The sequence below is a fragment of the Hoplias malabaricus genome, chromosome 4 (assembly GCF_029633855.1).
Source record: "Hoplias malabaricus isolate fHopMal1 chromosome 4, fHopMal1.hap1, whole genome shotgun sequence".
NCBI classification, from domain to species: Eukaryota; Metazoa; Chordata; class Actinopteri; order Characiformes; family Erythrinidae; genus Hoplias; species Hoplias malabaricus.
Window position 1 is genome coordinate 59,302,476 of NC_089803.1, and position 12,635 is coordinate 59,315,110.

Below are 12,635 nucleotides of genomic sequence, written 5' to 3' on the forward strand. Positions count from 1 at the left end.
TTTAATATGATTTAAAATGATAAATAGAACACTGTTAGCATTAGGAAGTAGTCTAAGCTAAGCTATCAGGTTTACTTGGGCTGTAAAAAAAAGTAATTGTTTGGAATAAGTAGAACACAGTGCTCAAACTGGTTTAGTATTTCCTCCTCTGAATTTACTGAAGTGATGAATAGCTTAACTGTTTCGTAACTGATTCGATTTAATAGTAGCTCATCTGAAGGGGTAGCTTCTACCTATGTCTTAGAATTTTGGTAGGCTTGAAAACTAGCTGCTTTACAACTCAGGGTTAAAAAGATTGCCCTTGTTTGAATAATACAGGTGCTGGTCATAAAATTAGAATATCATGAAAAAGTTGATTTATTTCAGTAATTCCATTCAAAAAGTGAAACTTGTATATCATACTCATTCAGTACACACAGACTGATATATTTCAAGTGTTTTTTTTTTTCTTTTTCATTTGTGGATTATAACTGACAACTAATGAAAACTCCTAATTCAGTGTCTCAGAAAATTAGAATATTAATTAAGACCAATACAAAAAAAGGAATTTAAGAAATGCTGGCCAACTGAAAAGTATGAGCATGAAAAGTATGAGCATGTACAGCACTCAATACTTAGTTGGGGTTTCTTTTTGCATATTACTGCAGCAATGCGGTGTGGCATGGATTCGATCAGTCTGTGGCACTGCTAAGGTGTTATGAGAGCCAAGGTTGATCTAATAGTGGCCTTCAGCTCTTCTGATTTGTTGAGTCTGGCGTATTGCATCTTCGTCTTCACAATACCCCATAGATTTTCTATTGGGTTAAGGTCAGGCGAGTTTGCTGGCCAATTAAGAACAGGGAGACCATGGTCCTTAAACCAGGTACTGGTAGCTTTGGCACTGTGGGCCATAATTAAATCTGCATCTCCATAAAGTTGGTCGGCAGCAGTGTGAAGTGCTCTAAAACTTCCTGGTAGCTGGTTGCATTGACCTTGGACCTCAGAAAACACAGTGGACCAACACCAGCAGATGACTGTGGAAACTTTACACTGGACCTCAATCAACATTGATCCTGTGCCTCTCCTCTCTTCCTCCAGACTCTGGGATGTTGATTTCCAAAGGAAATGCAACATTTACTTTTATCAGAGAACATAACTTTGGACCACTCAGCAGCAGTCCAGTCATTTTTGTCTTTAACCCAGATGAGACACTTCTGATGCTGTCTCTTGTTCAAGAGTGGCTTGACACAAAGAATGCAACAGCTGAAACCAATGTCTTGCATATGTGAATGGTGGTTCTTGAAGCACTGACTCCAGCTGCAGTCCAGTCTTTGTGAATCTCCCCCACATTTTTGAATGGGTTTTGTTTCACAATCTTCTCCAGGGTGAGGTAAATGTTCTGAGATACTGAATTTGTGGTTTTCATTAGTTGTCAGTTATAATCATCAAATTAAAAGAAGTAAACACTTGAAATGTATCAGTCTGTGTGTAATGAATGAGTATGATATACAAGTTTCACTTTTTGAATGGAATTACTGAAATAAAACAACTTTTTCATGATATTCTAATTTTATGTCCAGCACCTGTATACATTTGAGGTCTTTCCCAATACCTGCTGAGCTTCTGTGTAGATAGTATGTTAGGTCATGTTATGCACACTCAAACAAATAGGCAATTCTTAGATATCTTAAATACACTGCATAGTAAAATACCTTATTATAATGTAATTTTAGGGAGTATAATTTGCTTTCTAAGCCACTGCTAAAATCTGTATTGACTGGAAGCTGAAGTGATTGTGAGAGTGGGGTTAAAGTCCCCTTCAGTCATCGCTTAAATCCCAAAATAACAAATTTTTGTTGTTCAAAATGACATTTTTAGACATGAATCCTATGATAACTTATGACATAGATGTAACTGTACACTTTTGCTTCATTCAGTAAATAGGCATTCTATAAATAGACAATTAGTTCCCAACTCTCCGCTTGCCCCTCCACTGCAAACCCGCAGCTTAAAAGCCCCACCCCAGAAGCTAGCAGGATTGGTTCCTTAGTTTTGTAACATAAGCAACCTTATCTGTCAAATCAGCCCATTTGAGACTGTTTTTCTGTTTAAGGATTTACTGCTCTTATAGTATATAAAATAAACACCATACCAACCATTTCCGATAGGCAGATTCTTGATGTAAATGCTAGTCATGTGAAATGAGGAGAACAGTTAATAGATAGTGTCTTTCTAACCACAGACTCTTAATAATCTCTTATCAGGGTTAGAATGTTGATTACTTAGAAAGCTGCCTATGAAAGTAGAGACAATTAAGGCAGTGTACTAGGATTTTACACACATGGACTTCCAGATTGTTTTTTTTTTTGGCTAATAAATTAGCCAATATTGTTATTGTCAGCATTGTGGCCACTAATCATGAAATTTATCTTTGAATAATATTATATTTCCTCTGTGCCTCTATGATTACCTTTGAGCAATGGAACTGTTTATCCAGTTAGCACAAGTGTTACAGATGCTCCCAAGTGTGCTGAAGGTTTGAGAGATGCAACCACAGTTTCAAAGGGAGGCAGGTCTTCCCAACATTTTGCAAATGTCAGAAGTAAAGAAGAAACGAGAGAGAGAGAGAGAGAGAGAGAGAGCAAGGGAGAGAGACAGAGAGAGAGAGAGAGAGGGAGAGAAGTGGGTACAACAGAGGTCAGAGCCCTCAGGCAGAATATTGAAATTGGGTTTTACCAACGTGACTCTTCTTTCACATATTTAATTTATTCTTAAAATATTTCATAATAAAAAAGTATTTCATGTAAATGATTTCTAAGACTTTCTTAACTCTTTCTGCATGTGTCAGCACTCCGATGGCAGCACTGTGCAAACAAACACAAGCACAAAAATAAATTAGATAAAATCCATAGAGAAATGACTCCAATTTTTTTTTTCTACACCTTTACAATACAATAGCAAATAGCGATTTCCATGGCTCTGCATACTAAAGTGGGATATAAAGTTCAGTTCTCTGTGATCAATCAGTATTCTTTTTTTTTTTCCTCTCCACGCGCTCTGTCCATTTTTCATTCATCAGTTTAGTATAGAAGTAGTACTGGTGGTCATGTTTTTTTTCTTTTTGTTGTTGTTGTTGATTTTTTTTTATTTTTTATTATTTTTTTTTATTTTATTTTTTTTTTGGGAAATGGGTCTATAAGGAGAGGTGCTACTGGTGGAGGAGGAGAAGAGCAGGACAGACCAGCATGAAACAGAGCTTATTATCCACATTCTATCACTGCCATTTCCACCACATTATTCATGTTAAATAAGGTTCTCTACAAAGATACAACATATAAAACTGTTAAATATATAACTGTAGGCCTTTCAAAATACATTTAATGATTTTTTTCTTCGTTTGTCCTCTTCTGGCAATCAGAAATGACAGGAATTTCTTTTTTTTTTTAAATATTTGTTTCTTAGTCTGATGATGATCAGCGCTGTACTCTTTAACTGTAACCAACCATGCTTATTGCAAATTGTCCCAAATGTTGCTACTGAAAAATGCAAATCGAATTTTTCTTTATACACATACATATGTATACAGTACCTATATTTCCAGTTTCAAAATACAGTGGTGGGCTCAGTCCAAGAAAAAAAACAAAACCAAACAAACAAACCAAAAAAAAAACTGTCTGCAAAGTATTAAAGGTACTCCTCAGGTTTTAGTTAATTTTTGACCTGTTTGGTCAGTTCGTTTGCACAGATCGGATATTCAGTGTCCGTGCTTTTACATACGTGGACGTTCATAGACTTTCTCTATATTTCAATCCATTGCTTCTCTCAGTATACAATTGTGTTAATATTTAATAATGTTTATTTATTTATTTATTTGTTTGTTTATTTCTTTAATATTCTTCCTCTTTGGTCTGTAAAAATCGTTCAGAGTGCCAAAGCTGTACTCCACAGAGAGAAGGCCTATTCACAGAGTGGGCAGTTCCATTGAGGGAGGAGTCATCACAGTCTCGGCTTGTAGCGGAATCTCAGGGTCTTTGTCCAGTCTTTGTAAGCACCAGAGTCCTTGAATAAAACGTGGTGTGGTGGACGTCCATGTCCAATAAGTTCAGACCTGGTAGGACTCCTTCTACAACACCGAGCAGTCCAAGGAGTCTCTCTGGTGCCCCGTGTGAGGTGCTGTATGGACGTTAAGTCCTCCGTGGCACTAGGGGGCGCTGCCCATTTACAAGCAGAGATACAGACAGGCAGTCAGAGGCAGATGTTGGGCCGATGACAGACAGCGAGTTATCTACAGCAGGTGGACAGGAGCAGAGAGAGCTGCACAGTGGACTCCACACAGTCCACATTATCAGCTCTTCACACCTCTGGAACTTCTGCCACTGTTAGGAGACCTGCCAACGGAAAAGAAGAAATACGCGCAGTTAGAAAATCAATATCAATAAAACCTGCCTCCCCCTACCCTGAAGCCCATTCCAGCCAGAGAGCAGAGCTATATGTCCTCCTTTTCTATTCCAGGCAGCAATATGTCAAATATTTCACATAATATCTCAAAATATTTTTTTTCTAATCTAAATGTTACTTATATAAATCATTTAAAGTAATATTTTCATATATTCTGATTGGCCTGGAATAGAACATCCAATGGAGTGTTTGAAGCAGGAAGCCTGTCAAATCTCCTAAGTATTATTTCTCTGCAAATATGATTTTTTTTTCTTAGCAACAGCCAGCTTTGCAGTATTTTTTTTTTTTTTTTTTTTTTTTTTTTACAAAATTACATTCACAGCATTTTGTAGGAGCTCTTATCCCAGCATGGTCTCAACTTGACTTTCTACATATTTGAATAAAAGACCATTCCCAGGATTGCACTATGTGTAATAAATATATCTGACACTCATGCAATGTGTATTTATCTTACTCTTTGTGCACATAAAGTGTTGACCCTAAATCTAACTCTAACCCTAACATAAACTTAACAAACGCTTAGAAACAGCAGGAGGTTACACTGTAGTGCTAGTTTCCTTAGATTTCACACTGACAAATTTGCAGTTGAACCAAAAATGAAAAAAACTATGAACACTATGAAAAAAAAAAAAAAATTAAAAATGTATTATGTACACCTGGTTGTATTTTACCAACAGGAAACACAGCGAGAACTGGTAAAATGGATAAAGGAGTCATTTAGAACTTGTGTTTATACTGGGTCCATTTAGAAATGGACCAATTTGCTCCTGCTCAGCTGGTTTCAGTCCGCTTTTTTGGGGTGGATCAGAGTTCAAAAGAAAGCATTCACACTTAATCGAATGAATGCACTAACAGAACTGCACAATCACACCAGGGTGTTTTTTGTTATTATTATTGTATCATAGTCGGCAGTTATAAACACACATTAACATACTGACTTTACTCTGGGTAAAGTTCTCCTACAATAATTTACCACAGTTTTTGTAACGCTTTTTCAGGTACACAACAGAAAGATTAAATGGATTTAGTGAAACAATGCCACCAGTGGACAGGAGATTATTTATTACAAATTACATTTGGCAGATGCTCTTATCCGGAACATCTAACGAGCTTTCTCGTATTACAGGTAGGCCAACGCAGTGTTAGGAGTCTTTCCCAAGGACTCTCATTGGTGTAGCACAGATCTGGAATCAAACCCTGGTCTCTCACATGGGAGCCAATGGTGTTACCACTGTACCACACCAACCATCAAGTTCTATAACCTTTAGTAATAAATGGATAAATGGATAGTAACCTTTGGACATCTTGCTAATTCAGAGTGATTAAAATTGAATACATTAAAGATGTATGCAAATCTAGTTTTAGGAGTATTGCCCGAGGATTTGTGGGATTTTCCCTTCTGAAGCTCGGAATCAAACATAATCCACAACACTACACCAACCACTGAAAATTCCCGTTTAGCCAAGGATAACTGTCTGGACAGGCTGGACATATATTTGTGTTATTTCCCACTCCTATCTTTGATTACCTTTAAAACGAATAGCATCTGAAAATCGAAACACAATGTTATTTTATATAGCAACTATATCTAACCTCTCACTCATGCTACTAGAGAAGGTGGAGCATTAATAGGTCAAATGCAACTCATTTCTGTGTTACTTGTGGATGCCTGAGGGCCAGTGAAATTGATACATTGAATCATTTCAGCTGTCTTGGAAACATGTTTCTTCACAGAGCTGTCAGACAGTTTGCTAGCAGTGGCAATGTTCAGAGCTGTCTGTGCCATCTGGATAATGTGTGGTCTTCTGCCAACGAGATAAGGGTACCCAGTGTTTCCAAGATGGCAAATGCCTATAATTTATAACAATGAACTCTTGACAATTGGATGGGGACAGCACTGGCATCACAGAGGCAGGTGTCTGGATAAAAAGCGAGTGTGGCTGATGATAAAGCAGCAGGGATGTTGCTGTTATTCTGGAAATGAGGCTGAAATTTGATTGGCTAATGCCCTGGGCTTGGGTAAGGAAAGGCATGGGATGACCCCCATGGACCAGATCCATGAACAAGGCCACATCATTTCTAATATGCCATGGTAGCCCTCAGGTAATTAAACACAGCACAGAAACAATGCTTTACTCTCAGTACACAGGGCTCCATTAGTTCCAGCTTAGAGAGTGCTCCTAGCCTCTGGCAATTTACAGCAGGTAATTGCCATATCTGTGAATTTACATAAATGCTGACATGGTGGGAGGGGGTGGGTAAACGATGGTCTGAAGGAAGAAGTACAGGATGTCACAAAATTAAGGAAACAGAAAGGCAATGGAACCACCATATAAAATACAGAGTTGCAATTTTAGAGTGGCCTAAGAGAAGCCACAGTTCTGCAAACATTTAACATATTCATGCTCAAAACATTGAACCTGACTTGTGCACCTCTTCTTTTTTTATTTTTTGTTTTTTATTCCTTTCCCAATATTCTCAAAACAGCAATGCATACAGTAAGAAATACACCTTAAAAATATATATGGAGAGAAATGGCATTAAATTAAGTAAAAAAAAATAATGATAATATAAAACATGCAATGTTATCAAGGCTATTTGAATCCAAGCATTTGACCCTCCATCCAGTTCAGTGAGAGATCCTGCTTGTTTGTACAGAACAATGAATATGCATGATAATCAGAAAAGGCTGAATTTCTGTTTAAAACTCAGTGAGAGAAAACTGTTCCTCGTGACTGCTCAGAAATGCAGCCGTTTGTATCACATCTGTGGCTTTGAGACTCGGACAGGACATGACAGGACAGAGCAGGACAGGACAGGAGGATGAAGAGCTTCCTGAGAGCAGTGTGCAATGACAGGACGCAAATTCAGTTTATTCTAAATGCCACTGACGTTCCCCCTCCAGGGCCCTTTTGAATAACATAATCAATAATCATCGATCTTTTCAATCCCATTCCACTCCTGGGCAAGGAAAACAACATGCAGAAAAAAACCCTGAAAAATGGAAACTGAAAAAAAAAAACCCAAACAAACAAACAAACAAACAAAAAACCCTCCTCCAACACCCTAAAAAACAGAAGCCTGTTTCTCCAAAATTTCACATGGCATGCGTGGGTGGTTTTGGATGCAGGAAGAGGAGCAGGATAAGGGGGTGAGGTGTGTGTGAGTGTGAGTGAGTGTTTATGTGTGTTAGTATGGGCATGTCTGTGTGTATGTGTGAGTTACTGTGTGTGTGTGTGTGTGTGTGCATGAGCGAGAACTCACAAGAGAAGCCAAAAAAGAGAGGAAAACTGTTATTTACAGCGCATATGGAGTTTTTCACCTGGGTGTTCCACATGGTAAACAAGCATAGTGGAGAGCATATGGCCTGGAGTTGACATTTTGCCTGACTGAACTCACACGACTCCACATCTTTAAATGTCACTGAGCGCCAGACTGTCTTACCACTCACTTTCTATTTTTTATTATTTTTTTTTACTTTAATTTTTTTTTCATTATTTATTTTCCAGTACAATTTCCTAAACAAATATAAATATATAAACCTTTCTATAGGAAAACACCAACATCACTATTCATTAGGGATTTTAACATGAATCCAGCTTCATATAATGATTCTAATATATTTCCTCCAGGTTCCCTATTCCCTTCCACAGTCCAGAAACATTTTGGTTGGTAGCTTGGCTGTGCAAAAGTGTCCATATGTGTAAGTGACTCTGTAAGTGTGCGATGCCCTGTGCTGGAATAGTGCCCTGTCCAGGATATATTCCTGAAATGCAACCAATACACCATGCCCACTCATTGACCACTCTGTTAGACACACCTACACGGTTGGTCCTACTTGTAGATGTAAAGACAGCTTATCTTTTGCTGTGCAGTCTATTTTAGTCATCCATTAGTTCTTCATCAGTAGAAACATGGAGGTCTTTAATGGTATACTGTAAACGTGTAATACAGTACATATTCCATTAAATAGATCTTTGCAGTTGAACTGAGTTGCTGTGAGTCGTCAGACCGCATGCAGTCTGTGATTAGAATGTAAAAATGTTAAGATTTATCAGCAGGAATGAAACTCCTACCACATCAACAGTCTGGGAGTGTTTAACAGATCCCTGCAGCTGGCCATGCTCTTATTCCCCCAAGAGGAGTTCTAATGCGGGCAGTTCAAAGCCAGGGCTGGAGTCTTCTTAATCAAGAATTTTTCATGTCGTATTTTCCATAGACATCAAAGGCATTATCACACTGCGTCGCAATACGGAAAAGAAAATTGCTTACCAAAAATGTAGAGAAACGTCATTGAAAGCTATTAATACTACTGCATTCTCAGCTGTAATCCTTATGTTGATATTACAGCTAACTGATGAAATGGCAATTCATACACTATACTGTGGAAAATACTAAAGCTTGAGTATTTTCCACAGTATAGTGTATGAATTGCCATTAAGGGTGGTGCTTGTATTAAATTAAATATAATTACAATAAATATAACAACAAATACAGTAAATATAATATTATCATTATTACATACTTTTTGAAAAGATATCTTGAGAGTGAGTGTAAAGAACAAATTTGTTTCCAGATTAACTGCACTTGATTTAACATAATGAAGTATTTATTAACTGGCAAAATAAGATATTTAATGATAACATGAAATAATTCTCGACTGGTATGAGGAGAGATTAGGAAAGGGTTAAACCAACAAGGACACAAACAGAATTACACTATTTACTGTAATAATGTTATTTGTGTTTATTTTATTATTTGTTCATTCATTCATTGTCTGTAACCCTTATCCAGTTCAGGGTCGCGGTGGGTCCGGAGCCTACCCGGAATCACAGGGCGCAAGGCAGGAACACACCCTGGAGAGGGCACCAGTCCCTCACAGGGCAACACACACTCACACATTCACATGTTTTTTTTTTTTTTCAATTTCCAATCCGCCTACCAATGTGTGTTTTTGGAGCATGGGAGGAAGCTGATTTACGGAGAAAGAATAGTCTCAAAATACTTTACAAAACGTAAATGTTAATCCACAAATTAAATACAAGTCACAAGCATGTTTCACTGTTCACAAATGAATACATCCCAATCTGTGTCTCACAGTCTGCAATTTGTACAAATACAGTTACATTCATAAACACATGTTTATGGTTTTCATAGATATGTCATAATTTTATGCGAAAAATAAATACATTTGTTTACATTTACATTACATATATTTGTAAAGTCGAAGTCTCAATTTTAAAATGTATTTGTAATTTGTTGATTCTGCATTTGTGGATCAAGTCTCTCGCATGTTTTCCATGGCATACATTTATTCATTTCCTCTCGTGGGTTTTTGGATTTTGAGACTTTCCTTTCGCAATTTACCCGATCCAAATACAAATGCAGCCTGATACACAAATGTGACCAGGCAAACAAGCTGCCGCTAGGTATTTTGTGTATTTTGAGACTAATCTCTCTCCATATAGCTGGAGGAAACCAACACAGACACGTGGAAAACACATCGACTCCTCATAAGTCCCTGGGGCTGTGTGACTGCAACACTACCTGCTGCGCCACCGTGCCGCCCCATTATTAATATTAATATTTAGTAACAAAAAAATAAATAAAAAATCTTACTGCTCAGCTTTTTTAAAAATCAGTTTTAATTCTCATTCTTAAACTTTTGAACAGTACTGTAAGTCCAAATATTACTGGACCATTGTTTACCCAACATTTCTGCTGAGATGAAGGTATTATGTGTAGTTGGTCAGTGTAATCTTCTGGGAAACCTTTAGGCTATAATCAATTCACTGATTATAGGGGGTGTCTACACATTTTTAGGAGCCATAAGGTTCAGTGATATTGTTTCCTCCTGCTGGAGTTTGTTTTCTAAAACCGAGCTCTGTGTCTCATCTGAATAAAACCAGGGTCAAAACGAGAAGCAGAAAATACCACAGTGGGGTTTGATTGCATCTGTGTGCAGAGGGCTGTGAAAAAAGACTGAGGCTGAGCATTTTTGCACAACTGAAAATTTCCTAACAATAGAAATGTAGGACGGGCAGTTTTATTTCCAGCGCTTGTGTTACTAGGCCAGTTAATGATGATATCACACAGCTCGATCTGTGTCAGGAGTTTTCACCTGCAACACTGTGGGCTGTGTGGATGCAGTAATTATTACTATTGCAATGCACTAACTCGTGTGTAATTTCTCGGCCTGTGCTTTAACCCATTACACCCCACAGTGGCCTCTGTGAGAGCTGTCATAAATTTCTGTGGCAAATTTTGAAAGAAAACAGATTGACTATAACAACCTTTTACACTGATTACATTAAAGACAATTATATATTCAGCAAAAATATTCACGCTTTAGATTTGTGACACCTTTCTAATGATTCATACAGGTTCTCTACACATTACTGTCATTTACAGTTATACACCAAGCTCTGGAGACCTCTGCACAAATGCAATATTTAGTTGATTTTTGTTAATTACTGCATGTAAAAATATAATATAGTAACACCCTGTACAGACTACACTCTCATAATATACTTAAATGTAATCATTTTTCCTGCAAGTATTTTCAGTTATATTAGTCACTTCGGAAGGAAAACTAAATAAAACATTAAATGTATTATGTTCAAAATATTTGCACAAGAGGTTTATTTACACGTAGAGAAGGATCAACATTTTTTACAATGGCATGACAGTTGGAAGCAGAAACAATGTCTGGAATGGGGATCTGAGAGATTTTTCAAGGGCCAAATTTTGACAGTCATAATGTTTTGGTCAAAGCAACTACAGTTTCTTTTGGAGTGTTCCAGCTATATGTCCAACAAAGGGCAACTGTTGAACTGGTGATAGGCTTGATTTGAAGGTTGTGCACCCCTGATTAGTTTGCCTGTTCTGTTGATTTTCAACCTGAAAATTGATGAGAGAGAGAGGCAAAGGCTAGTCCCACAGAAGTGGTGATGTGTTGTGTGTTCTAAAAACTTTCTATCAAAGCTAGCGTTAATGTATTCAGAAATGTGTGTTACATTAGCTCGTCTGAGGGATTGGAGCAGACAGGGTAGCCTTTACTCTGCAAGCACATCAATTTTCAATCTGAAAATCAACAAAACATGCAGTCTAATCAGGGGTGCTCAAACATTTTCATGTGACTGGAAATTCAAGACTTGACTGTTTGTGTTGTAGAGGGATTTTTTCTGGTTATTTAGCTTGTTTAGCAAATGTAGCTATTATTAGCATTACCAGAACTATGATTTGGTCTATGTTCAAAATCTAAATACATATTCCTGAGTTATTCCTGTGATTAGAGATTGTACTGATTCCCCAGCCCTGTTTATATCCTGTATGACGCAGCTAAACTAAAATGGTTTCATTTTTCTGTGTTGTTTATTTTCCAGGTAGTCCCAGTCTCTTAGCTACGGTGAGAATGAATCTGTAATGGTCCATTTTTGCTGGGGTTTTTTTGAAGACAGTAATCTATTATCTTCCAACGCTGAAAATTCAAGGGAATCCACAGGAGTGTTAAAGAGTCCTGTTGAGGGTTAACAGGCCACTTTAACAGTGAAAGGAATCAATGGGACGGCCTAATGCAGTTTGCATGGATTTCTGTTCTCTTCTTTTCTGGAAGTATTCACCAGGGGCTGTAGCACTGAGGAGGAAGGGGATATCTTTCAACACACAATCTATTACAATATCACCTTCCATTAATATACAGATCCCTCACATTTGTCTTAATTAGAGCTTGAAATTTAAGTTGTACCTTGGATACAGTGCCTGCTGGCATGTGTTGCTGTTGTTGATGTTGTTGTTGTTGTTGTTGTTTGTGATGGTATCTGCTCTGGACCAGGGGCTGATTTGTGTCTGTCAGGTTCACCAGTGTTTTCCGCCATGATTTGGGTGGGATTGCGATTTGAGCAGGAAGGGGGTGGGGATGGGATTCCATTCGCGTCATAGAGCCTGCAATCACAAAGTGGTGGGGTTGTTGTTGTTGGCAGGTTTATGGTCAGTAGCGAAGCATGAAATAAATCAAAGCTGACCCTGAGGTTGAAGGAACACTTCTGGCTTGGACCGGAGGTTGTTCTACTGTATATAACTGTGGTGTTTACCTGAGAGGACATTACGGCATTTGCTGTTGTGACAGCACAGGCAAAAATAAGGAATGTTTTACAGCGTGTCTCTTTTAACTGTGATTTTTTTCCTCTGTCTCTTGG

The 12,635-nt window shown here is 37.8% G+C and overlaps 1 protein-coding gene across 3 annotated transcripts in view; it reads right to left on the reverse strand.

Moving 5' to 3' along the window:
* Positions 1 to 2,766: 2,766 nt before the first annotated feature.
* Positions 2,767 to 12,635, reverse strand: part of tafa5a (TAFA chemokine like family member 5a) — a 148,591-nt gene continuing 138,722 nt past the window's right edge. For 2 of the 3 annotated variants that reach the window (XR_010802280.1, XR_010802279.1), the window contains exons 4-5: positions 12,185 to 12,381; positions 2,767 to 4,367 (exon numbers count right to left, since the gene is read on the reverse strand). Coding sequence is in view for 1 of the 3 variants with exons in the window: in XM_066669435.1 (XP_066525532.1) it covers positions 4,359 to 4,367 (9 nt within the window). In the remaining 2 variants the exon portion in view is untranslated. The remainder of the gene's footprint in view (positions 4,368 to 12,184; positions 12,382 to 12,635) is intronic. The other variant, XM_066669435.1, reaches the window with a different exon arrangement.